This window comes from Elgaria multicarinata, chromosome 3 (assembly GCF_023053635.1).
Source record: "Elgaria multicarinata webbii isolate HBS135686 ecotype San Diego chromosome 3, rElgMul1.1.pri, whole genome shotgun sequence".
In the NCBI taxonomy this organism is placed as follows: domain Eukaryota; kingdom Metazoa; phylum Chordata; class Lepidosauria; order Squamata; family Anguidae; genus Elgaria; species Elgaria multicarinata.
Window position 1 is genome coordinate 88,963,555 of NC_086173.1, and position 26,059 is coordinate 88,989,613.

General features: G+C 44.6%; 1 protein-coding gene across 2 annotated transcripts in view; it reads right to left on the reverse strand.

The window, feature by feature from the left end:
- CAMK2A (calcium/calmodulin dependent protein kinase II alpha) overlaps positions 1-22,690 on the reverse strand; it is a 134,347-nt gene extending 111,657 nt beyond the window's left edge. Inside the window, exon 1 of one of the 2 annotated variants that reach the window (XM_063120885.1) lies at positions 22,410-22,690. In XM_063120885.1, coding sequence (XP_062976955.1) covers positions 22,410-22,471 — 62 coding nt within the window. In that variant the 5' untranslated portion in view covers positions 22,472-22,690. The remainder of the gene's footprint in view (positions 1-22,409) is intronic. The other variant, XM_063120884.1, reaches the window with a different exon arrangement.
- Positions 22,691-26,059: the final 3,369 nt, after the last annotated feature.

Below are 26,059 nucleotides of genomic sequence, written 5' to 3' on the forward strand. Positions count from 1 at the left end.
GATGTAAAGTTACACCACGACCAAATTCCCTCCCATTGACTTAAATGGGAGGGGGAAATCAGAAATTCAGAAAGTCTGCCTCTTGCCCACCCCCAGCCACACCTACACTGGAATGACTGCGCTCAGGATGCAACATAAATCAGCACCCAGGCACAGGCTCACAGCACAGTACCACCAGTAAAGAAACCCCACAGGCTAAGACCATAACTCAAATGACGGCTTGTGTGGCACAAGGCTCTATCTCTCTCTGGCTTCATGTCATGAACACTTAGAGCTGATGAGGGGGAACTCTGGTGGTGAGAAACTGTGGAGAAAGCACATGGTGTGTTACCTGTATTGCCCAGGGGGCATTGCCATAAGACACTTCCCGCCTGTCAGTGGCCAAGGCATGTTCCGTGCATACACACAAGTAAGGCACATCCCTTTCCTACAGAGTTCCCCACATTCCACAGGCAAGGTGTGAGCAGGGAGAGCACATGACACCATGGCTAACTTCTGAAATGGCCACCTGTTCCCCATGTTGCATTGCGCATGGACGTGGCAAAGTGCTGTCTGCTACTACTGTTTGTTAGAAATCTCGTGGCCTAGCCCTGCATGGCCCTTGACCAGACACTCCACTACTACTGAGTACTACTGAGTACTACTGAGGCTGTTGGCTACCCATTTGTGTTCTGCAGAATCAGAGCCTGGATGCTCAAAGCCAGGCAAGTCGTCATCACCCATAGAGGCCCACCACAACTCCCAAGAGGCCGGGAGGATGAGCAACAGTGCACACATTGCCATCTCCCTGTCTCACCGCATTGCAGAAGAGGAGGCTGACACATGAGAACTGGGTACCACATTTGGGTAGCAATGTTCCTGCTCCATCACTTCAACCACACACACTGCCGAAGCATGACAGCACTAGTAGAAGTGCTGCAGTTGTTGCCTCCTGCGCTAGTTGCTGTCTGTTTCCCCACACACACCTTCAACTTCTCTGCACCTTCAACTTCTCTCCAATAGGCATCAAATCAGTTGCGCCTGGAGGCAGAGACTGGCCAATATGTTTGCAAACCATGGTGACCAGGAGGCTCCTGTAGGCTCCAGGTGTGGCTGTCATCAGCTCCCTTTCAAACCGCAGGACAGACAGTTATGCCACTGCTGCAGTAGTTCACATCTCGCTCCACCTCTATAAAAAGGCACTCTGCCTCTCACACCCCTGCTGTATGTCTGGTCATTGCCCAAGGCACAGGAGCCCTGTGGGGTTGAAGGACTTGATAACTATCCACGTGCTTTTTACTTTTCTTACAAAGGCCTGGTGTTGCTCAGTAATATCCACTGACATCTGAGTTGACATATATTGAATTGTACGTTGTCTTTCTTTGCAGTCAGAGCCAGAGTCATCTCCATCCTGACTTTCCAGATAGTTTGGACTACAACTGCCAACATCCCTGGTTGGCTAGACTTGCAGTGCAGGGGGAAGACGTAGCGATGTGGCTACCACTGTTTGCAGGGTGGGGTCCAAGGTGTGCCAGGGAAGGAATCCTAAGTCTCCTGAGAAGAGTAAGAGTAAGGGGCAGTAAGTGAGCTAAAAGGAGTCAGCAGTGAGTGGGGCCAAATGTACCTCTGACTGGAGTCAGGACAGGGCAAGGTAAATAAGCCTGCATACACTAGTTGTTTGGGAACATGGATGGGAGGGTGCTGTTGCACCATGTCCTGTTTGTGGTTCCCTGGTCAACAGCTTGTTGGCCATTGTGTGAACAGAGTGCTGGATTAGATGGACTCTTGGTCTGATCCAGTATGGCTCGTATGTTCTTAAGGCTGTACCCTAGCGAAGGAGAGGCGGTGTTGGGCCTGATCATTCAAGAGCACTGAGCACCCCAATTGTGTCATCCCCCCAGCAGCCCCACACTGTTGGGGGCTGGCAAATCCAAACCATGTCTTAATGGACACACCTCATGGGCCAAGTAATAATACCTCAGCCACGCTAGCATGGGCCCAAGATCCTGGCCTTGGTTAGCATGCCCTTCCTACCCACCAACCAATGGAATCACCGGAACATCCTGAACAGGGCTGCCCATCTTAATCTCTGGGCCCAAATTGTGAAACACAGCACAGCACAGCCCAATCCTGGATAGTGCATGAAGGCTTGACATGAGTGCCTCCCTTCTTATTAGGGCTGGTGTGCCTTGCCTGCCTTTTCCTTTGCTTCTGCAACTGGGCCCTCTCCTCCCAGCAGACCCACTTCACCCCCTCAAGGGGCACCTTCTGTATTCCCTGTGCATCAGGTTACTGCCCTGCCTGGCTGATACCAGTGGTGGCCAGGGAATCCTTCGGGTGGGAGTTTGTTTGTGATACTGGTTGATTGTCTGCTCTGGCCTGCTTGTGTGTTACCAGGGGGAGTGAGCTGTTGTTGTTTTGTGGTTTTTTTTACACATCTCCCAACCAATCAGGAAGTCCACAGAAATTATATTCTCTGCCTGCCCACCAACACAGTCAACAACGACCCTGCCATCAACTGCATATAGGCCCACCCAGCCATGTCACCCCTGTCTCTCGCTCACACAAACACTGTCTATCACACAGCCAAAGGGAAGAAGGCATTAGCAGTAGGGCTGTGCACGGACCCCCCCAATTCGGTTCGGACCCCGATTCGGACCTTCTGAACCAGGCCTGATCTGCCTCAGATCGATTCGGACCACCCCCGATCCACCTCGGATCTGTTTTAAAGAGGTCTGAATCACCCCGATCCGCTTTGGATTTGGGATTCCAATCCAAGGTGGTGCACAGCCCTAATTAGCAGTAAATCACCTCTCCCGGTAGTACATCCTGTTTGTTTATGGCCCACCCCAACAATACAAGGCATTACCAAAAAAAATCTGCCTTTTGTAATGTCGAAATTGTTCTGTGTAGCTTTGTAGCATGGCTTGCATGAGTGCAGGCAGGGTGGTGTAGAGTTTCTGTGTGTCCAGGGGCTCTGTTTTCCAATGAATTGAGGTGGGCTGTATTTATTTTATTTTATTTTTAAAAAGGCTCCACATAGAATTCAAAGGAACAACATCCAAGACATGTATGGGGATGCATTGCCATGTGTGCCACAGCAAAGCTAGCTTACTAGCAGTGTGTTCTCCCCTTTGCCTAGGCATCATGTATATTGTGAGTAGTGACATTGTTGGGAAGGTCTGTAAGTAGTTGATGGTGGGGCCTTGTTGTCTGACTGTTGGTGGGTGGCCTGGGGATGTACCATGTGTGGGCTTCCTGATCGGTTGCCAGCAGTGTAATTTCCATGGATGCTACAGGCATGGTTGTTTCTTTCCTGCCAGCATTGTGTTTCTATTCCCAGTAACTTCTCCTCCCCTCCAGGGCCTGAGGGGTTTGGGATGGAGTGGATTTTCTGTTGGAGAAACTGCAGCAGATCTGCCACTTGGCAGATCCCTGTGCTTAGGATTACTTTGATTTTTGTTTTTCAGTAACTTGCTTGCACACTCTAATTGCAAACCCATTTCTACTATGCCTTTAGCTCCTGTAATAAATATCTGGTTCATTCAACCATAACTGTGACAGAGAGCTGACTGGTTAGGTTTACAGGGTGTTGAACTGCGGCAAAATGCTTTAATTCCACAGAACCAAAAAGTTCTTAAGGTCCCTGATGAATCTCAAGATGTTCAGAGCTCCAAGCATGCTTTCTGCTTCACGTAGTCCAGGGATGGACAAGGTGTGGCCTTCCAAATGTTTTGGTCTACAGTTCCCATGGCCTCTCACCATAGGTTAAAGTCACTAGGGCTAATAGGAGTTGTAGGCCAAAACATCTGGAGGGCCACAAGTTGACCACCCTTGACCTAGGAGGAACGGAGGCAAGGCTGATAGTAGTCAGGGCTTAAAATAAATACTGGGGCTCAGACCTGCCTGGGGTTCACAAGTTCTGCCCTTCAAGCCCTTCCTCCTAATCTGAGATGTGTAGTTGTTATTCTAGTAATTAGAGATGTGCTTAGCAGTCTAGAGAGTGGTGTAGTATAGGGAGGGTTCATAGGAATGCAGCATAGGGACCCTTTTATCAGCAGGGACAGTGATGTCATCGGCCACCCCCATCACCCCCTCAGTCTTTTCTCTTTTGCGAATGGCAACTGCAATCCTCACGTAGGGGCAGGGATGAATTTTCCCAGCAACAATTTATTGTTCCCTGTTGTAATGCAAGGAGTTTTGGGCTGGGGCAATTAAGATCCATCAGCTTTACAAAAGTCCTCCTCCTCAAGGAGATGAAAACTGGTTTGTTGAAGAATCAACACTGGCCATATTTTTTTTTACTTTCTTTGGGAGCACGGCTACGGGGACTGCAGTGCACCTGCACTTCAGAATTGATCATACCACCACTGGGTAGGGACAAGAGGGAATGAAACATTCTCAGACCCGCATGTGCAGTAGGTGTGAATTGGTCTCATGTAGGGAGGTCAGAGAAAACTGCAATGGATTCCAGTGAGTTCAGTTTACTATGAATCCAACCTGCCGATTCCACAGATGTGTGGCCCTTTTTGTCACTTTTGGAGGGGATTTGCACTCATTTGCACTGGCACTAATTTTTACTAACTAATGTGTGTTAGAGTTTTTGCACATGTGCACGAGTGTGCATTAGCACTAATGCAAATTAGCTCAAGTAAAACGAAATTCAGGTAAAGCAACAACAACACTCAATTCCATCAATGAGCAGAGGACAACCTGCCTAACACAGAAAGAATGAGTTTAACAAAATCCGTACATCCCCGGTCTTATGTTTGAAATGCCCGGAGGTATTATACTTTCACTGTGTTGTTTGCTCATCCTTGCCTCTATAGGCCCATATTTCAGAGATGGAACAGAGGCGCTCCCTCCTCCGTTTCCCTATACAAAACTTCCAATTTGCCAGTTAATAGTCCTTTGGAACTGGTGATATTTCTTCCAAATTTATTCAGTCCATATTCAAGGGCTGGGGAGAGAACCCAGCTATCAAGAGCAATCTCTTTTCCAGCAAATATATGTACACAGGAAAAGAATTGGCGCAGGAACGGGGCTCCGGGGCCTCTGTGGAGAATGGTGAATAATTGATTTTCCTGGTGGGGTGGTAGAACGAGGGCAATTTGAGTCTGAATATGAATCTTTAGTCAAATAGGAAAGCAACGGGGTGTGAGGAACAGAAGCAAAGTGTTCATTGAAATCCACGTAGCGAGGCCAACCCACGCACAAAGGGGCCCCTGCTGGAAACCATCGTTCTGGGTCACGTGAGAGCCCGGACCCGCATTGAGCGGGATTTGAAAAAAGAAGAGCTTTCTGGAAGCATTAAGGGGTGGAATGGGGAGTGAGGCTGGGTACTTGCTGGCTCTCTTAGCTGTGGGAACTCGAGCATTATTCTTTGCCTGTTATGATGAGGACTATTAATATCCCGTGCGCCCAGAGGGCCAAGGGCTTAATTTGGATGAGGAGAAATAAATGTTTCATTTCTTCTCCACACAGGGGCCACCAATCCATTTTTTATCCTAAAGACCTTCCTTTCCCCCCTCCTCCTCCCCCTCCTATGCTTTTTTGTCTTAATCGCATCTGCCTCCCCAGCAGCAGGAGAGGGGGATGTGAGAATCATTCTGTGACAATTTTTCCACATTGAGCTCCGGTACCTTGGTTAGGGTAGGAGGGCAGGTGGGTGGAAGGAAAGATGACAATAATTTAATTCCCATGGAGATCGCCAGTGCCTTTGCAAGTTTCAGCACGGCATACTGCTAGCCTGCATCGCTATTCCTACCATAGCTGCTTTGATCCAGGCTGGCCCTGTGCTAGGCTTGCCCAGGGAAAACCCCAATTCCAATCCCCACTCATTCTTGTGTCTATGGTCACATCATAGTCCTACTTAAACCAACACACCACATATGTTAATCAGCTCACCACTGCAGTAACACACACGTTATCACCTAACAACATTGTGCGAATGGCAACTGTTAAGCCAGTCATCACTGTCTGTACTTTTCATATTTCAATTCCATCTGACAACACGGTTTACACCTCCCCACCCTCACCCCCACCAACCGGCATGTGTGCGTTTATAGATCTGCCAGTTTGAGGTTAGCACTTCATGCATCGGATGAAGTGTCCAGGAAAGCCTCTGCCAGAATGAAGTGGCGAGGCTTTACGGCGCCACAAGATGCTTGATTGTTGTTGTTCTTCCTTAAAGTGATCTACCATGCAGGATTGCTATGAGGCCATGAGCTCCTCACAGAAAGGGCAGGATGCATTAGAACAAAAATAAATCCTACCAAGATTTTAGTGTTGGTTATATCTACACATCTTCTATGTATTATGTGCACCGTGATCAGGCTTAAGACTAACCCATAGCTGCCCCCTGAATACAGGAGCTCCATGTCTTCTTCCTCATAACGTTGCACAATGTGCAAAATGAGTGGTGTGATGCCACCATGTCGCAAGTTCCACTTGGTTGGGAAGCTCCACACAGTTCTAGAACTCTCCCCCAACCCCCTGAGGGAGCATTTGACCTAGATATCTGGAAGACCTTTCTTTCAGTGCAATCCTCCTCAACAAAACAACACAGAGACTTTGAGCAAAACAAATGCAACCACTCTTGCAGAAGTGGGGGTGGGGAGCCCCAATAGCTAACCTGTCACAGGTTTCTCAAACTTGTCAACAGTCCCCTCCCCTTTATGGCTGGAGACTAGTTGCTATGGCAATGCAAATGATTATAATAAGAAGAGGCTCTCAGTGAGAAAGGGTGAGCTTCACTTCTGCTATGCAATGTGGAAGGAGTGTGGGAGAAAATCGAACCTGTTTGTTTCAGAAGTTTGGAGAAACCAGAGTGATGTTTCCTTTGGGTTACAAAGGCAGTAGGCTTCAGGGGATAAAACAGGGGATCCGGATTGTCAGGAAAATACAGTCTGTAGTGTGTGTGTGAGAGAGAGAGAATGGGGGGTGAGTGGGTATGTGCACATATGCTTAGCTATTTTCCAACGTAGTGATTGCCTTCTTTAATGGAAAAAAGAAGTCACACTCAAATCCAGCCTTGGGAGCAAAGAGGCAGGTGATGTGGTAGGTGTTTGGAAGAAACGTGCACATAGCAGGTGCCAGTTTCAAATGAAATGTACATGTCAGTGAGTGACAGTGGGTGGGCGAGATTATGTATATCAGGGGAACCAGTGCCTTACAGGTATTCAACAAAACAAAACAAATGTATAATACCAGAGAGCATAACCCTGTTCTATTAAAACTAGCAAAACAACAAAAACGACCCACATCAGACGTCATAAAAAGAGAGGGGGGGGGGGAAGAAAGTAAATTTCAAGATAACAGAGGCTGATGTTTTATGTTTCCTCTCATTCACTGCTGGCTTCCTTACAAAGATGCCACATATGTAGCACATTCTAGGACAAATAACCACAAAACATGACATCCCTGCAGACACAATAACAAGCTATAACACATGAGCTGGGCTCATTGTGAGTAATTGTTAGATTACTTTTTTGTACACGTGTGCTCTGTGCAGAGGGCCATCCCAGCTCTACAAGCTACCCAAGAGCAATTGCTTGGGGCACCGATATTTTTAGGGGCATCAACGAAGTAGCATGTGATCCAAGAGTTGCACCTTAGCCTCCTATATGGCATTGCAAAGGACTGACTGGGATAAAAGGATCCCAGCCCTGATTTGATCACTGGGCCAGCCCTGATTTGATCACTGGGTTTGTGGGGATATGAGATTTCAAAGCCAGGAAGATTCAGGGCACCTACATGTGGCATGCAGGGATGGCTTGTTAATATCCCAGGGGCAACAGGAGCGCTTTAAGAATCTGCCTATATTGCAGAGCAACCTTCTCCAATGTGGTGCCCTTCAGATATGTTATACTACAGTTCCCACCATCCCCAGTCATGCTGGGTGAGGATTATGGGAGAGCACCAATTTAGGAAAGGGCATTGTAGATTGTAGTCTGCAGATGGTTTCAATGTTTTGCACGGCATGGGAAAACATTATGGGTGCAATCCTATGCATGTTTAGACGCGGGGGGGGGGGGGTTTGACAATTCCTAGCATGCCCCAGTCATCATGGCTGGTTGGAGGGATGCTGGGAGTTCAAGGAATTTTCTGTCTAAACATGCATAGGATTGCAACTATCTCTGATAAATGGTATGTCTTAACTAGAACGGATAACCCTAAAAATGCTCAGCCGGGGTGAGTGGGGTTTTAAAATGTTCCTTGCAGTGACACTGTAGCTGTTTTTCTGTGAACAGCTTTGCAGCCTCAGAATGAAACTGTGCTGAATTTGGACAGCTAAGTTGAAAGCCTTCGCTCACCCACACCTGCACAAACAGTGACAACTCTTGACAAGATGGTGTGGTGTTGTGGATGGAATTAATGTTCTGAAGATTGTGTATTTCAAAGACATGGGGATGAAGGTATCAGAATTCTCTCTCTCTCTCTCTCTCTCTCTCTCTCTCTCTCTCTCTCTCTCTCTCTCTCCTCTCCCAAAGGTTGTGTGTTCAGGAAGTAAACAGAGGGATGTGTGCTCAAGAGCATATTGCCTGGAGGGATGTGTACTGTGACTGGTATTCACTGTGTCCATATTTCAGTTTGCATGTGGGTGGCTGAGTGGGTGAGGTGTCCCTGCTGGCATTCAGACATGCATGCGTCTTGAGCGCAAGTGTTCTCCTTTACTTGCTTGTGCCTTGCCTTCTCAGAGATCTCTCTCCACCCAGCTTGCCCAATGAACTGTACAAAGACAGTGCATAGAAGGGTGCAGAGACAAAGGGCCAAACTAGATGTGATATTAAATGCATCTTTGCATTTAATGTACATGGTTTTTTTTTAAATGCAAAGTGCATCCACTGGGGAAAGCAGATCATCATCCAGCTTGCAGCAGGTGGGAAGGGGGTGTTAACCCTTTCCTCCTCTGCTGCAGTCTTAAGGGATAGACTTCTTCTGAAGCTGCTATTGGCACTGGCACTAGGAGAAAATCCTAACTCATGCCAAATTAGCTTGGCCCAAATGTATTTATAAAATCCCCTTCGCACCCACTACACCCTGCCTTCCCTCCCTCCCTCCCTATGAATAAATCTGTGCCTCCTCCTCTGCACAGGCAGAAAGCATCTTTTCAGAACTGATTTATGTGAGCATCTTGGAAGTGACTTTTCTCTATACAAGAGTGGCGTGGTAATTTGGGCTTGTATGAATGCTCCATCCAGTGATCAGATTGCAATTTAGCAGATCTGGGAATGTATTAGAAAACTAACCATTCCCATGACATGATGAGAGTGGGTCATCCCACAATGTTCCAGATAATTACAATTGTATTGATGACCATGTCCAAAGTCAATTATTCTTCAAAAAGGGAACGTACTCACTTGTCCTTTAACGTTGCAAGTGGCTTGGGTTACATATAGATACAAACATATATGGATAAAGATTTAGATACATAGATATGAGAATTGCATTAGTATGAAGAACAAATCCTGCTCAGTCTCTATTTTCATTCTCTCTCTCTCTCTCTCTCTCTCTCTCTCTCTCTCTCTCTCTCTCTCACACACACACACACACACACACACACACACACACACACACACACACAGAGTATCATCTGCTTTGCTACTATTATGAGCAGGGAGTTGGACTCGATGGCCTTGTGGGCCCCTTCCAACTCTGCTATTCTATGATTCTATTAGAAGCAGAACACTAGGCTCCACGGAGCTTCGTTCATTTCCAGCAGGGCTCTTTGTATGTTCCTAATGCTTAGGCGTTGTTTGGGGAAATGACCAGTGGCACATTATGCAAAATTTCCAGAAGTGTTTAAGCAGTTTCGCAGTTTCTTGCAAAGCACAAACCATATTAATGCTATATAAAGTGGAAGATGCTTGCATAATAACACCACTAGGAAAAGGAATGGTACAAAAGCCACTTTTGCACGTGTAAATTGTCAGCCTCCGCTGCCTGTTGCCCTCTTATCATCTACCCAAGGTTATAAATGCTGTAACGTGTTGATGAGCTGGGCGGCACTGCCTCTGAGATCCTGGCAACCTGCAATACCCACTGGCACTTAGGGGAAAGGCCAAGCATTCCCTTCTTGCATGAAAAGACATTGCTAGCAGAGCAGTGTCACCCATGCACTGCCTAATCCATAGCTGTCGGTGCTGCATTCTGGGTAACCCTCCCTGCACATGCTTGGAGTGGAGTGGAGTGGCTTCAGGAATGTAAGATGATGCCTACCACCAAAGTGGGCAAGTGTTCTAATAATGGGTGTTGGGTGATGCCCCGTGAAGGAGGTGTTGACTGGGGTTTTATGGCAAGCAGTATGTCAAGTCTGTTTTATCTAAATCCCTCATAGCTGAGGTCTGGACTACATTTCAAAGACTATGTACACTTCTGGTCACCCTACTTTTAAAAAAGATGTAGAGCTGGAAAAAGTGCAGAAAAGGCAACCAAAATGATCAAGGCGCTGGAGCATCTCCCCTATGAGGGAAGATTGCAGCAGCAGGGATTATTTAGCTTAGAAGAAAGGCAAATGAGGGGAGACATGACAGAGGTGTGCAAAATTATGCATGGTGTGGAGAAAGTGGATAGGGAGACATTTTTCTTCTTTTCTCATAGAGCTCCATCAAACGGGGAAATCACACTTCCTTACCATCACTTCTCTGCCCTCACTTGAGGAAGTAAACAACGTACACGTGGGCCATTTTGATTCTGCTGCTTCTCCTGCACACAGCAGGAGATCGGGGCAAGTTCTGTCTCTAAAAATGATTCAGACTTGCTGGGGTCTTTTTTATCATGGGATGGGAAGGAAGCTAGAAGGGGCAGGAGATGCACAGGAGGCGAACAATGTTCTGAATAGCACCTGCAAAAATCCGTGAGTGCCCAGTGACAAGCATGCAATAAAACGCTCGTCTGATGATGCTCATAGTATTAGAACATAGAGTCATCTGATGGAGTTGATTGATGAGACATTCAGGACAGATAAAAAGAAGGCCTTATCCACACAGCATATAGTTAAATTATGGAATTCACTTCCACAAGATGTAGTGATGACCACCAATTTGGATGTCTTTAAAAGGGGAGTGGACAAATTCATGGCTACAAATCTTGATGGCTATGTGCTACTTCCAGTATCAGAAGCAGTATGCCTTTATACACCAGTTGCTGGAGAACATGACTGGGGGGGTGCTATTGCCCTTATGTCCTTATGTTCCTTTGAGACCTTGTTGCCAAGATTTAGTCATGCTATTGAAAGATAACATTGTTAATAATCAACAGTTATCAGTTCTGTGTGTAGACTGACATGACTAGCGGAAAACAGGCCTTTGCTAGACCTACCTGGTAATCTGTGTGGGAGGAGGGGCAAGTCCGCGGTGCAGCCAGCACGGGCTGTTGCTCCAATCCACACGTCAGATGTGACGGGCTAAAGGAAAGCCCCGTCACGTCCACCATTTTTTTTTCAATTAAAGGGCTGGATGCGCACAAACACTTGTGCGCTTAGGTAAGTATTTTTTTAAAAAAAAAATCACTAGGGCTGTGAATCTGCTTTGAGTTTCAATCAGAATCAGTCAGAACTGTAAAAGAGCTATTCATGGTGCTGACTCCAAGCCCCAAAATAGTTCCAGTGCCTTGGATAGTTCCTTAGAGTTCTGACTGGTTCTGACTGAAACCCAAAGCAGATTCACAACCCCACTGATGTAGGAGCCACCAGGATGTTGGAGGCAAAGAGAGAACAAGGTTCTTCTACAAGAAAGAGCATCCCTGCTTGGTTTATGGGTGCGTCTGATGCTGAAGTGTTTGGAAGGGCTCTCTATGGCAGGTGGAAGGTGCTCGTTTTGCCTTAACCCCTCACCTTGCATCCACGGCAGGCAGGATGAGCACTGGCCATGCAGCCAATGCTACCAACTTCTCATTGCTGAAGTAGTGGGGATGGGCAGCTAAGGAAAGGTACCTGGGAATCCAGCTCCATACATCTTTCCAATTTAGTGCTACAGCACTTGATTGGTTACCCAGAATGTCACTGTGAGGATGTGCAATTCCTCTCCCTCTGCTACAATATTATTATGTACTTACACTTATGAATTAAGTGCAATTTAATTCAGATTAAATATGGCAACATGTTCTCAGTGCAGTTTGCATAAAGAATAAACAAGTAAAATGTGAATACGAAAAACATTTTTTTAAAAAAGGAAAGAACTGAGCAGAAGCCTGCCATGTTTCCTGCAGACCAAGATGTGCTGCCTTTTCAAATTAACCAGTAGTTGCCACAACCCACGGTAGTCAACTTACACCTGGGTTGATGAATGTTTCTCTTCCCTTACTGTCACACAATATTTGCATTAAATCCAAATCTGCAACTTATTGAATTTGGGAGGAAGGAAGTGCCTTTTAGCTCACTCCCTTCTGGTGTAGCTCACATCTTGTGCCCCCTTTCTGCCTCCCCATTAACAAAACAGGTAGCTTCATGGCAGGAACTGCTGACCACTGTCCCATGGGGCAAGCTCTATCACTGCTTCTCAGTGAAGAAACTTCCAGAAAGACTCCACACAGGCTGGCCATTGGCTTCTCCTGGGCAGGAAGGAGTATAAGAGGACTTCCTGTCTCAATGACATTTTGCTTGTGCAGCAATCTCCATGTAAGCATTTGTGTTTCTGGTGGTTCCTTTGGTTTGCTCTCTGATTCTGATTGCTTTCTGGTCCTGGGAGACCAGGTCTCCAGAGGACGGTCCTCTATTTGAAGGGCTGCCTGAGGACAGAACTCTGTTTGAAGTCATCTTCTACTGGAAAGGTTGTCCTGTTCAATTCTGGTTTAAAGATAAAGACCCGTAAGGACTGTTGTCCATCAACAGCTAGCTTCTGGGCGGCAGACTAGGCAGGCACACAAAGATCAGCTGACCACAATCTTCTGCACTATGCCGAGATGTACTGTATTTTTATTAAAATTATACTAATTATTTCTACATTTGCATCTATACCTATAAATCAGCATATGGAAATTTTGTGTAAATCAGTGGTTTTTGTGTGTGTGATGCATCTCATCTTTTTGAGGGGACTCATAAATGGCCACCGTAGTCCTGCCTCCTGATTTGCCACTTGGTTTTCTTTGGTTCAGATTCCTGATTCTTGGTTTCTAGCTTGCTTCACACTACTGCCCATGGCCCAAGCCAGACATCTGGACATAAGCATGTAGGTAGAACCAATTCCTTGTGCTGAGTAAAATTATTCAGTCAACTCCAGATTCTAAGCTACAAAGGTTATTAGAGGATTCAAAGCGAGAGAGCATGGGAAATAGGAAACAGCACTAAGGAAAGTAAACAAGGATTCTCTACGTAACCTTATGCTGTTACTGTGCTTAAAAGAAATTCAGTAACATACGTGCATATTTTGGAAGTTTGAGGCAAGACAAAGACCTGGAGATACACCTCCCCCCTGCCCCAGTTTATGCTGAGGAATCTGGAGGGAAATTATTGACAGAAGGGGAGCAATCCACCAATTAGATTTGAACCTGTTGGCTTGGCTAGATTTGACAGACACCACACAGTAATCAGCAATTGACACATTTCATCCCTGGGAATAGAATTTAAAGGTGTGAAGCAGAGGGGAATGTTTCTCTTCCCTTACTGTCACACATTACTTGCATATTTTGGGGTGACACTTTGTACATGACAAAGGGGAACTCAAGGAATAGAGATCTTAGCTCTTGGATCAAGCAGAGAGCATCTTATATCAGACAACTTATATGATAAATCTAGTACCAGTGGTGCAGCTAGGCCTGAACCTTGAAGGTGAAGTCCAGGGCCCCCACAAACAACAGCCCAGGGAGCAGCAAATGATGTGGGTGGCAGCAAACAGGACCTTTGTCATCACCTGGGCCACCATAGGCATGCCAAGGCTTACCTAGATGGATGCAACCTGGGCATCCTTTCCTGCTTTTCCAGCCCTACCTGGAGATAACAAGGGTGGACCTGGACCTTCTGCATACAAAGCAGGTGCTCTACCACTGGGCCATGGCAGAGAAGAGAAATGTTAGTTTGGCACTTCCCAGCTGAAATAATATACATGGCCATCTTGGGGTGCAGGGCATAAGGCCATCAAGTCTAGGGTCTAAAATTACCTAGTTACACCACTATCTTCCACAGAGACACTCCTCTTGTTCATCACTGCACCCTTTCTCATGGGCAAGCCAAGAGGTTCCCTCAAGGGTAAGCTCTTCAAAATGTAATGAAAAGGCCTTCCAAAAGTAATACAGGCAATATGATAGAAAACCCAGCATAGGGTAGTGGTTAGACTAAGTGTCAAACTAGGACAACAGAGACTCAGGTTCCAATTGCCACTCAGCCAGGAAGCTCACTAGATGACCTTAGTCCAGTCACTCTCTCTCAGCCTAGCCTACCTCACAGGGCTGTGATGAAGATAAAATGGGGGACAACCAAGTACAATACCTTGAGTTCCTTGGAAGAAAGTCAGGAAGAAAATGAAAACAACAACAACAATAAAAAATAAGTAGTAGTAGTAGTAGTAGTAGAATACAGGAGGAGGAGGAGGAGGAGGAGGAGGAGGAGGAGGAGGAGGAGGAGGAGGAGGAGGAGGAGGAGAAGAAGAAGAAGGAGAAGAAGGAGAAGAAGAAGAAGAAGAAGAAGAAGAAGAAGAAGAAGAAGAAGAAGAAGAAGAAGAGCCTTCACTGAAAGAGAAGTAAATGAGACTGTGGCAAATCAGGTTAAACTTGTGAATTTGGGAAAGTATGAAGAAGACAGGATAGAGACTGAGGTAACATCATGTATCACACCTGTATGTGAGGCACAGTAAATTCCCCATGTAGACTGGGTGCAACTGTCATCACTGGAATGGGGTGGGGGAGGACTCAACTCCATTTTCATCATCTATTGCAGCCTTTCCCAAACAGGTGTCCCTCTCCTGTATTTCATTCCAACTCCCATCAGCCCCAGACAGCATGGCCACTCTTTGTGGTGATGGAGGTTGCAGTTGAAAACATCTAGAGGGCACCAGGTTGAGGAAGGCTGATTGCTACTGGAATAAAATGAAACCGAACTGAAATGTAAAGCAAGACTTATTGCTTGTTTATGCTATGGTGCATTAGGATCGTACTGATTTCAATATTGTTTATCTTTTTCCTTGTTTTTATCATTTTAACAAATATTTTAGGGTTTTATATTTTTTCCCCACTTAGACAATGGGAGGAGAGCAGCTTCTGCTTCATTTTAAACTCCGAGGGCTTGCGAGAAGCCACTTGAGCCGCGTTCCTGACACAAGGACAGCTCGCTTCCCCCCTGTTCACACTTCCCTTGCTGGCACCAGCCTGTGCGGCTGCCTGCCCCCTTCCCACCCCGCCTCCTTCAAACCATTTTAAGAGTTTATCTCTTTTCTGGAAAGAAAAGTGTAGGTTGGGCATCCCCCCCCTTTCTTATTTTTAAGCAAATCCCTCTTTTTTTCTACAGCTCTGGGGATGAGGTGCCTGATTATATAGTGCCACATGATAATTTCACTCAGCTCCTTCTTTCACCTGCCAATGGGGGTGGATTCAAAGAACTCAAAAAGCGCCATTCTATTCCCTTTCTTTGTCTTGCTCTGATTCCTTCCAGCTTCTCAGAGGAACAACCTCTTCTCACAATAGGCTGCCCTCTTCAGTCCTTTCCCTGCCCCCTTAATGATCTTCTTTGCCCCTCCTCTACTGCTTTTGGGACTGAGCATGTTAGTATTTTATGACAGACATTAAAGAGAAAAACACAGCTTTCTTCTAAGTATCAGCTCTTCTCCATTCTTTGATTCAACATCTTTAACAGCACTTTCTCCAGGAGAAGCTAGCTTTCCCTCTTCACTCATGAAAAGAGGCTGCTGGGAAATCAGTCATACTGCCAAATTTGAGGAACATAAGAATGTTGAATTCTGGGAATGTTTCCTCCTCGTGCTTGGAGAAAAACAGGCTTAGATAGACCCCATTCAGCAAGGCCAGGCTGCATCAAGAAGGAGATTAGTGTGGTGGTTTCAGCTTTTAATTTTTGCCATCCCCACTCCTTAGGGAAACAAAAAAAAGTCCCTGAGTTTTGTTCTAGGATGGAGAGTAGTGTGACCTTCCACAATCAAAGGCTCAGCTAGGTGGCAACATACGTAATCAAAGGTGTTGGTCTTCAACAAAATAAAATGTAATAAAGTAAAGCACATGTAGGATGTAGCCACACACATATGTGGAATGATTGCAGCAGAAACCATTTTTCCGAAGGGGCCTTCTCATCAGTGATTCAGTTGAAGGCCAAAATCCTGCTGTAAAACACGAGGTAGTTGTATAACACTTTACGCAATGAAAAACTGCCTTGCTGAATAACAGTAGTCACGGACTTTTTTTTTTTTTTGTTATAACTTAACATAGTAGGTGCTTAATACAAAATGGTCATAGATTATATTACATTTCCTAAGGATTGTAAGTCAGAACTTATAACCATTTTATCCCCCAAATAGCAATTGTATATTACTGAAATCCATCATGTATATCTTCAAGAATTGCACAGATAACACAGTGTGTGAAATGGAAAACGCAAACCCTGCCAAGCAGTTGTCAAAAAATAAAACATAATTCAAAATTGCAAATACATATGGGACCTCCACCCTATGATATTGATATTGATATTGATATTATTATTATTATTATTATTATTATTATTATTATTATTATTATTATTTGGTCGCAGTCCCTATCATCATGTTTCATACAATTAAAAAGATGCAAGAGCTAATTGGGTATTTTACTTCTTGGGGTGTGACAAAGTATAAAATCAAACCAGAAGCAGCAACTCCAGACACATAACATAATACATATATTTTCTTATTCTTGTCTAAGAGTAAAGGTAAGCAGTGGAAACATAGGTCCTGTCTCACTAATCCTTTGGAGTTCTCTGAAAGTGTTAATAAGCATGTGGATAGGGGTGTTCCACCAGACGTTGTATACATGGACTTCTAAAAAGGTTTTGACAAACCAATGTTTCTTGAAATTCAGCAGTCTGGGCTAAGAGGACAGGTCCTCTTATGGATCAGTAACTGTCTAAAGAACAGGAAGCAGAGAGTAGAAATAAATGGTCAGTTCTCACAATGGAGGGATGTAAAAAAAAGGTGGGGTCATAGAATCATAGTTGGAAGGGATCTTGAAGGTCATTTAGTCCAACCCTCTATTTGGTGCAGGATGCCACTGTAGCATCCTTGAAAGATGGCTTCTGTTTAAAGCCCTCCAGCTCAGGTGCGCCCACCACCTCCCAATGTAGCAGGTGATGTGAGATCCTTGCTGAGACCCAGGAGATTTGCTGCCAGTCAGAATCAGCAATACAGAGCTAGACAGACAAATGGTCTCACTCAGTATAATGCAGCTTCCTTTGAGCTGAGAGGGGAGAACTCTTCTGTTCGACAACTGCAGTGGAGGGGTGTCTCATGTACCACTTAGAAGCATCTAGAGGGTTGCAACCAGCCAGCCAACAGGAGGGACAGCAGGGTGGGAAACAGGAAGCTTGACTAGCTAGGTGTTTGGTCTGATCACCTTATGTTCTTATCATAAATTCATTGTTGATTTACTAGATGAAAGAACTGCTATCAGGAACATTAGCTTGACAAGGTGTGCCTTGCTGCCAATGGCAACAGCTGGAGTTAATGACGGAGAATTCAGTCCTTTCTAATTAGCCTGTGTTTTTGCACACTGCACCTGGACCATTGGGGAGCTAGTCTTTAAATGAGTCTAGACTGCTCTGGTAAAGGATGTTGATCTTAATTATCTGGAACTATAGAGCTTGAAGAGATGTGGTGAGTCATGAAGTCCAGCCCTTTGGCCTAGGGGCACTTCCCCACTGCTGGCATCACTGAAAAGGAAGTGGGTGAGAAGGGAAGAAATCACTGAGGAAGAGGTGTCATTTCTAGCATGAGACTTTGGGGCTACTGGTGCGGTTCATTGCAACAGTTGGCGTGCTACCGGTAGCAATGCTGCTAGTCTGATTGGACTGATAGTGATCTGCTGGGGGGTTAGAGTAGAGGAACGGGCGTAGAAGCCAGCAGCTGCAGAGCTGGACAACTGCCCTATAAGAAGTAGACAGCTCCTCAGAGGGTGCGGAGTCCAGACCTCCTGCCTTCAGAAGGCTTCAAAAGGCCTCTGTACTTTGTTGAGACAAAAGCTCTTCCTGAATGAATTCTAGATCTGTCCAAGGTCCTGAAAGGCCTCACGCTTCTTGTAAGGGCAACTGCTTCAAATTGGCTTCCCAGAGAAAGTTGAGCTGTGCTAGACAGGACGGTACCCTAGTGAACTGAGGATTCAGATGTGCCGATTCAGCATTCTTGACACCTGCAGATCCTTCCTGGCTAATAAAATGGGACATCCTTCAGTCTTTCTAACCATCCCTTGAGTTTTCTAAATATACAGATTCATGTTGCCCTAGACAGCTTATTCCATTACTAGACTTATTGTGTTAGAACACTGTTCTTAATGGCTAACTTAAGATAGCTTTAAAATCATTCAACATAGCCATATAGACATTACCAGCTATATAAAGTCTAATATATCCCCATCCACAACTCTGTTACATAGGACACTGGGAAACCTACCATTGGAATTTGATGCAGAGTCACTGTATGTACTGTGAACATACTAGAAATTTCTCCTGTTATTAAGGCTGCAGCTCAGGAAATGCAACTGTGGATGTTTCTTACTAAATAAAGACCTACAGTCTTTTGCTATCATTTTCTTGAGGTAAATTCTGAAAGCTGTTCTTTCTATGCCCACACAATAGCGTCAACTAGGAAACTATTCAGTTTAAAACATTTCTGAATTAATAAACAAGCTAAGTAAATCTAGATAGATAGATAGATATTAGATAGAGTTGGGTTGGACAATAATGAAATGTTTCATTTTTGTTTTGTTTTGATTTGGATTAGTCCAAACCCTTCAATGAAAAACACTCCATTTTCACTCCAATCTAAGGAAAACATAAATATAGAATGATAAATATATTTTGATTTCTCAAACACTTCTGTTCATCATAAGACCCTAATAAGATGCATATCCAAGGTGTTTCATCCTATCTCCTTTAGGGGCACTGCAATTTCTTTTCATCCCTTCCAGCCTGCCAAAATATACTTAGAACATTGTTTTGCTTTTTCAACCTGGAGCATCTTTGTCTTATATAACACAAATAGCAGAGCTCTGAACTTGAGTCACCACCCTCCACACACACCATTTTCCAGCTAACACATGGGACACCATATCCAGTGGTATGTTGGATTTTTCAAACAGCCATGTAATAAGAGTCCTGTGGAGAGAATGACTGAAGCCAAGTGTGTTCGCTTTAGTAGGGAGAATATATTCCCAGCTTCATCCTGATGAGATTTAAGAGGCCATTGTCACATTATTGTCTGAAATTAGAATATTTATTTATCTGCATGGACTATCTTTTTGTTACATATTTACTACACAATATCTGGAGGCCTTGACATTAGGCCTCCCTTCCCCAATCTGATGCCCTCCTGATATTTTGGACTTCAACTCACATCAACCCCAGCCAGTATGACCAATGGTCTGGAATGTTTGGAGGTATAGTTCAAAACATCTGAATGGCACCCCATTGAGGAAGACTTGTGTTAGGCATTTCTACCCAAAAAATAATACATAACAAAAATACTAAAAGTGACTTATCCAAAATATACTGATAATAGCCCAATCCTCAAAATACTCTCTTGGTACAAGTAATTTTCACTACAATGCCAGGAGATCAGTTCAATGACTAGGATATGACTTACCAATATAGGTGTAAGGATAAGCTTTTATGATGCAGATACATGGTTCTCTAGTTTTTGTTTTAATTTGGAAGAAGGTGGACAGCCTCTGACAGTGACCTACATAAGAGTCTACCCTAAAATATTTGAAGGTGAAGATACACATAAACTCATGACATTTTGCACAAGCTTGCTTCAGGACAAGTTGACTAAAATCTCTCCTGCAGCAAATTTGTTTTGCCCTTCTTTCAGAGGAAGTAGCCATTTTGCAAGAGTGTTGAGTGACATGTGAAGCAGTTTCTGGATAGCATCGTAACAGTGCACCACAGTGCCCAAAAGACTACGGGAAAGTCTGGTCTTTAGATGAAATGTGTTTAGGGACAGATCTGCAAAGATGCAGCCATAAACCATGCAACATTTCTTTCCCGCATCACAGTCGATAACATGGAACTCATAGGATCCTGCATGGCAACAATCCCCTGGTTTTGCTTCCCCTTTACCACCTGAGCTCAAGTAGAAGAGGAGAAAAAATGGAGGCCACCACACCCTGCTGTCCACAGGAATTCTTAAGTCAAGCACAGAGTGAAGTAACAGAGAGTAAGCAAGGATCCAATGGGGGGCAGGGGGAATACCACCAGTAATATATGTTGAGGAGGCCACCAAGGAAAGATGGCTTTTTGAACCACTTGCTACATAACTTCTATAACTGGAACACTTTGTAATAATCTCTTCAGAACCATCTTTTTAAGCTACATACCATTTAAGACTAGCTCCTTATCATCTCTCCATCTAAGCCAGAAGCTCTTATGAACACTTTGCAGAATCATGGTCCTCACCCCTCAAAATAGTGTCTGCATGAGCAAAGTGGGTGGAGGAAGCCTGCTGAAGAAATGGGCTCAACTCTTTTGCAGGTATGTATTAAGGAAGGACAACATTCACCTCCAGGACTGAAAAGAAGCTACGCCTCCACTTATTGCAGAGAACTGCCCACTGACTCATCACTCAACCACCCATGCATGATTCAATCACTCAAATGTTTGGAAAATAAATACAAGGTCTGATGAACCACATACAAGTATGTTCTTTGAATGAGTACACATGGTGCAGACATATCAGAGGGATCCATGTACCTTCTATTATATACCCATTCAGCTCCACCGACTTCTGTGGACTTGACTCCTACTGAATTTAGTCCACTCGGTCCTGTCCCTTGCTTTAAATTGCATGGGCTAACCACTCTAAATAAAGGGGTCAGATCTTGATTTCCCCCTGTATACTTGTGCAACTACATGCATCCAAAAATCCAGCTACTTGCATGCAAAGTACCAATGTGTGTACTTAGAGAAACACTAATGCCAGTAAACAGACACACCTACATATTCAAACCAGAAGCACATATCCATAATACACCGCAAACACCAAAAAAAAAAGCAGACACCAGAGAGCTCAAACAAAGGACTATGCATATAGACACTTGGAGAGGACAGCAAATACAGAGAATGTGTACATGATTCCAAAAAGTACACATACATGGACAAAATATATACATGTACATATTCAGGGATCATTCACAGGAGATACTCTACCAATCACGAATATACAATAGATTTTTGACAGAATACAGACACAAACACACACACCATATTAAAGATATACGCATCTCTTGTTATGCACCTGATTTGATCAAGTCAAGTGAATTTGCACACGCTTCAATGAGAGTGAAGTGCATATAGAAACTCACACATCTTCCCATATATACACACACTTGGACAAACAGATTTGCAAACAGACAGTGAAAGAGGGAAGCAAACCTAGTTGTGCATGCAAATATGTGGTTCGATATGTAAAGCTGTACACAGTCCCATCTGTTCCTTACGAACTCACAAAACTCAGTTGACATTCTCTTACCCACTGTCTCCATTGGACCCATGTGGGTGCTTTGACACACAGGTTTCAGAGATGTCTGTCTAAAGAACTCTCTCCCAGTAAACAGAATTTGGGGAAAATAAGGCACGGAGTGGCTGCTATCCAGCAGGACCCCTCTATAAATCATCAGTCATCTATTTCCTGAGAAGACAGCAGTGATTTCCCTGGGAAGTTATTCTTTGCTAACCAAAACAAGCATATAAACTTCCCCAGAACACCGTGTCATTTTGATGCCTGATCACAGTGCCCTCGGCCTCTTCAGCTGGGTCATCTCAGAACTACAGGCAGGCAGGCAGGCAGACACACACACACACACACACACACACACACACACACAGAGAGAGAGAGAGAGAGAGAGAGAGAGAGAGAGAGAGAGAGAGAGAGAGAGAGAGAGAGAGAGAGAGAGAGAGAGAGAGAGAGAACAATGTCTGCAAGTGATTTTTCAACCCTTCCCATGCTGATCTCTGCTGCCTTTCAAAAGTGGAAGGACCTGGAACCCTCATTTTAGCAGCAGTCTGAAAAGGTCTGCCAGCTCCCTGGACTGGTTCTTTCTTCTTTCCTTTTGCTTTCTTTAGAGCCGGCATTTCCCTGCTCTCCCGAGAGTTGTTTTATTGTTCACTCCAGTGCCTTTTCTCCCCCCTCCCCCGGGGACACCAGCTGTTCCGGTTCTGGTTGATCTTTCCATGCCCCTACTCACCTGCAGCCTGATATCCCCGTTCAGTTCCAACACAATCCCATGCCCCAGATCTATCTCAAACTTACTTCCCCAGCTCTTCAAAGAGCTGGAATTCTTCTGTAAACCGGTTGCAGGTGATGGTTGCCATCCCGTATGGTGACTGCCTCCCTGGGCGTGAAGTTTTACACGAACACCTTGCCTCTTTGGAGCACACGCTCTCTCGGTTTTCTCTCTCTCTCTCTCTTCGCTCCTAGTGCTCTCTCCTTCTCAGAGGTAAATAAGCGAATATGTATGATTGACAAGCCTGGAGATAATGATGAGGGCAATTTGTCTTCTCAGCCTCACAAGCCTTCGTCAGCATCCAGTTTTCCATAGCAACCACCTCTGGAACGCCCTGGTTTGGTTGCCCGGGCAACTGCTTCCCAAACACCTGCTTTGCCTGCCACTTCCACAGCTCTCTAACGCCCTGACTCTGTGACTGTGGAAACTGCATTCTGAGCCGGAAAACAGACGAGGGCTTGAAGGAGAAGTCCTTTTTAAAAATCCAAAATATAAATATTAAAGCAAATTAAGCCATGCAAGTGAGAATTAACTGGGGCAAAAAAAAAAAAAAAAGGTTACTATGGAAACAGCAGTTTTCACATTACAGGATGGTCTCTGGAAAGACAGGATGCCGTTGCCCTGGTAACTGATTCTCCAGAACGACAGGTATTGCTGTGTTGCCTGGGCAACTGCAATAGTCTCAAGGTTTAAAGAAACATGATGCTTCCTTCAGCCAGAACTACTTTTGGGGGAGATGGGATGGGGCTATTCTTCTGAGCTCTTCTGAGCCTTTCTTAGGGCTATTAGAGTTGGATACCTTTGGAGGGCTACACTGTACTTTTGGAATCAATAAAGTAAAATATAAAGCATGCAGAATTTCTCCAATTCCTGTAGAGGGAGCAGCTAAAATGAATGCAGAATCTGGAGAGAGAGAGAGAGAGAGAGAGAGAGAGAGAGAGAGAGAGAGAGAGAGAGAGAGAGACCTTCTGGAAAACAGCAACTGAGCTTTATTCCCAGTGGGGTGTCTGGCCCAGATTTCATACACTTTCTGGTTTTGCCATTGGAGCTTCTTTTCTTCTTTTCTAATATCACATCATGAGAGAAAGAGAGAGAGAGAGATTGCATAATGCAGTTGTTAGTTATATGCAGCTGCTGTTGAGGCAAAGCATCCAGATGGAGGGACATTTTGCCTAGCAGACATCAGTCCCTGCGTGGGAGTGATTTTGGAGTGTGGGCTGCATTAAGGATCCTGAAAAGTATGCAACATATCCAGAGTCGTATTTTCTGCCAGTAACCCTGGAATCCTGCCTCCCAAATAGTTGGGAACGGGGTGAGACAGCCTTTCTGCAGATCAAAGGTCACCCATACAGGAACGAATATATTAAATATGTTTCCATTATCTTTATATGTGAACTGCCCAGAGAGCTTCGCCTATATACAAATTTTATATATATATATATATATATATATATATATGTGTGTGTGTGTGTGTGTGTGTGTGTGTGTGTGTGTGTGTTTGTAAGAACAGTTTTAGAGTCACTTCTCTGCATTGGATGCCAGTCGCTTACTTACTTCTATTTCCCATATTTTTCAGCACTTCCACTCATGAGAAATTAAGGCCTTTCAACATATCCATACAGATCTATCATCAAAGAGTCACCAATGCCAAGCTCTTTCTTTTCCTTCAGATATTTACATTGCATGTTAAAATCATAGCACCACCATTTCCAAGCACATTCTCTTACTGGTAAGTTTCAGAACAGTCCAAAATTTGGCATGCTCTGTGGCAGCCACAATCCAACAGGGGTGATAAGCAACCGGGTATTAATGTCCCAGATACCTGCATATTAACAAAGATGACAACAAATCTAGAGAAGTGTTTTCATGGCTATGCGGTGTATTCTATTAGTACAGGAAATAATGCAAAAATGTATACTGGGGCAGAAGTCAATATCGTGACAGTTATCATTTTTAAAGCACGTTTCTAGCCCTTATGGCCATACAAGTAAGCTTGAAAATGTGTGAGCAATGCCTGATGAAATCTCTAAAACCAAAGAGAGTTTTTCCCAAATAACATCTTGTCCCTTCCAGTGGTGCAGTAGGTTTTTGACTCTAGACATAATGGTCTTCCAGGTCTCCTCCTTTAAAATTGTAATTTGTATTACTTTGCTTATTTCAAAATGTGATAAGCCAATCCTGCGCTGGGAATGGGGGGGGGGTGTCCTCAGGCTCATTTTGCTGAGTGAGGCCCTGGACATCTGTCCAAAAGTCCCATTCTGCTGGCACCACTGGCCCATTCCCATGACTCTGAGCTGCCCAGAGAGCTTCGGCTGTGGGGCGGTATATAAATGTAATGAATAAATAAAGAAGACGGTGGAGGCTAGTGGCTCCAATGTCAATGGGGTTGTGAGTCTGCTTTGGGTTTCAGTCAGAACCATTCAGAACTCTAAAGTAGCTATCCAAGGTTCTGAACCCGCCTTGGATAGCTCCTTTAGAGTACTGGCTGGCTCAGAGTGAAACCCAGAATGGATTCATGGCCCCACTGACATTGGAGCCACCAGCCTTCACTGTAAGAAGAGTCCCTGCCCTCATCTTCATGATGTCGTTAATGCTGCACCCAGCGGTGCGAGCCAGGGTGCAGCCGCATTGATGCTCCTTCTGACCATCTACAATGGAAGGAGTGCAGTCCTGGGCTTTCCCGCCACGCCCATCCACACGAGTCCAGGGCACCTGGGAGCATTGGTGCCCCCTCTTCGAAGGGTAGATTTGTTTTTTAAAAAGTCAGACTGGGTGTTGTTGTTGTTTTAAAGCTGTAAATGCAAAGAATCTCATTTACAGCTAAGGGGGGGGGGAACAAGGGGGTAGGAACAAGGTGCTCCCTCCCTACTGGGATTTCCTCCCCCACCCCTTTATTTTTATTTTTTTTTCTTAACAAGGCTCCACAGAGCCTTGGAGCCTTGCTCCAAGCTCAAAAAGTCATGGTAAGTACCCAACTTTTTTAGAGCGGAGCTTTGGGGCTTTGCCCCTGGTTCGCTTCAGAGTAGCAGCTGCGTCATGTAGATCACTGGAAGTAGCATATACCCATGAAGACTATTAGCCATTGATAGCGTTATCCTCATCCATGAATTTGCTCAATATTCTTTTAAAGCCATAAGTTGGTGGCCATTACCAAATCTTGTGGTAGCAAATCCCAACATTTGAAAAGGAGCTGATACTTCCTGTTGTCAGTCCTAAATTTATTACCAATGAATTGCACTGGATATTCCTCACCCCAGTATTATAAGACAAGAAGAAAGACATACCTCTGTCCACTTTCTGCAAACTTTTATAAAGTACCTACCCTGTCCTGCCCAGTTGTCTTTGATCTAAACTAAAAGCCTTTAGGTTAGATTACCTTAGCCTTTCCACACATGGAAGATTTACCAACTCCCTTAGCATTTTGAATGCATTGTATATAATAAGGAAATATATGCTAATCTGTTTCATAGCTCTGATTCATACAAATCAAGGAATTCAACTTTCCTTAGTGAAGAATTTTTATTTTATTTTAAAGTAAAATAAAGTTTATTTTATGCCCAGATAGGACATAAAAACGTAAGAAGAGCCATGCGGGATCATACCAAAGTCCACAAGGAGGACATGAACGCAATAACACCCTCCTGCTCATTTTCCCCCAGCAACAGGCATACATAAG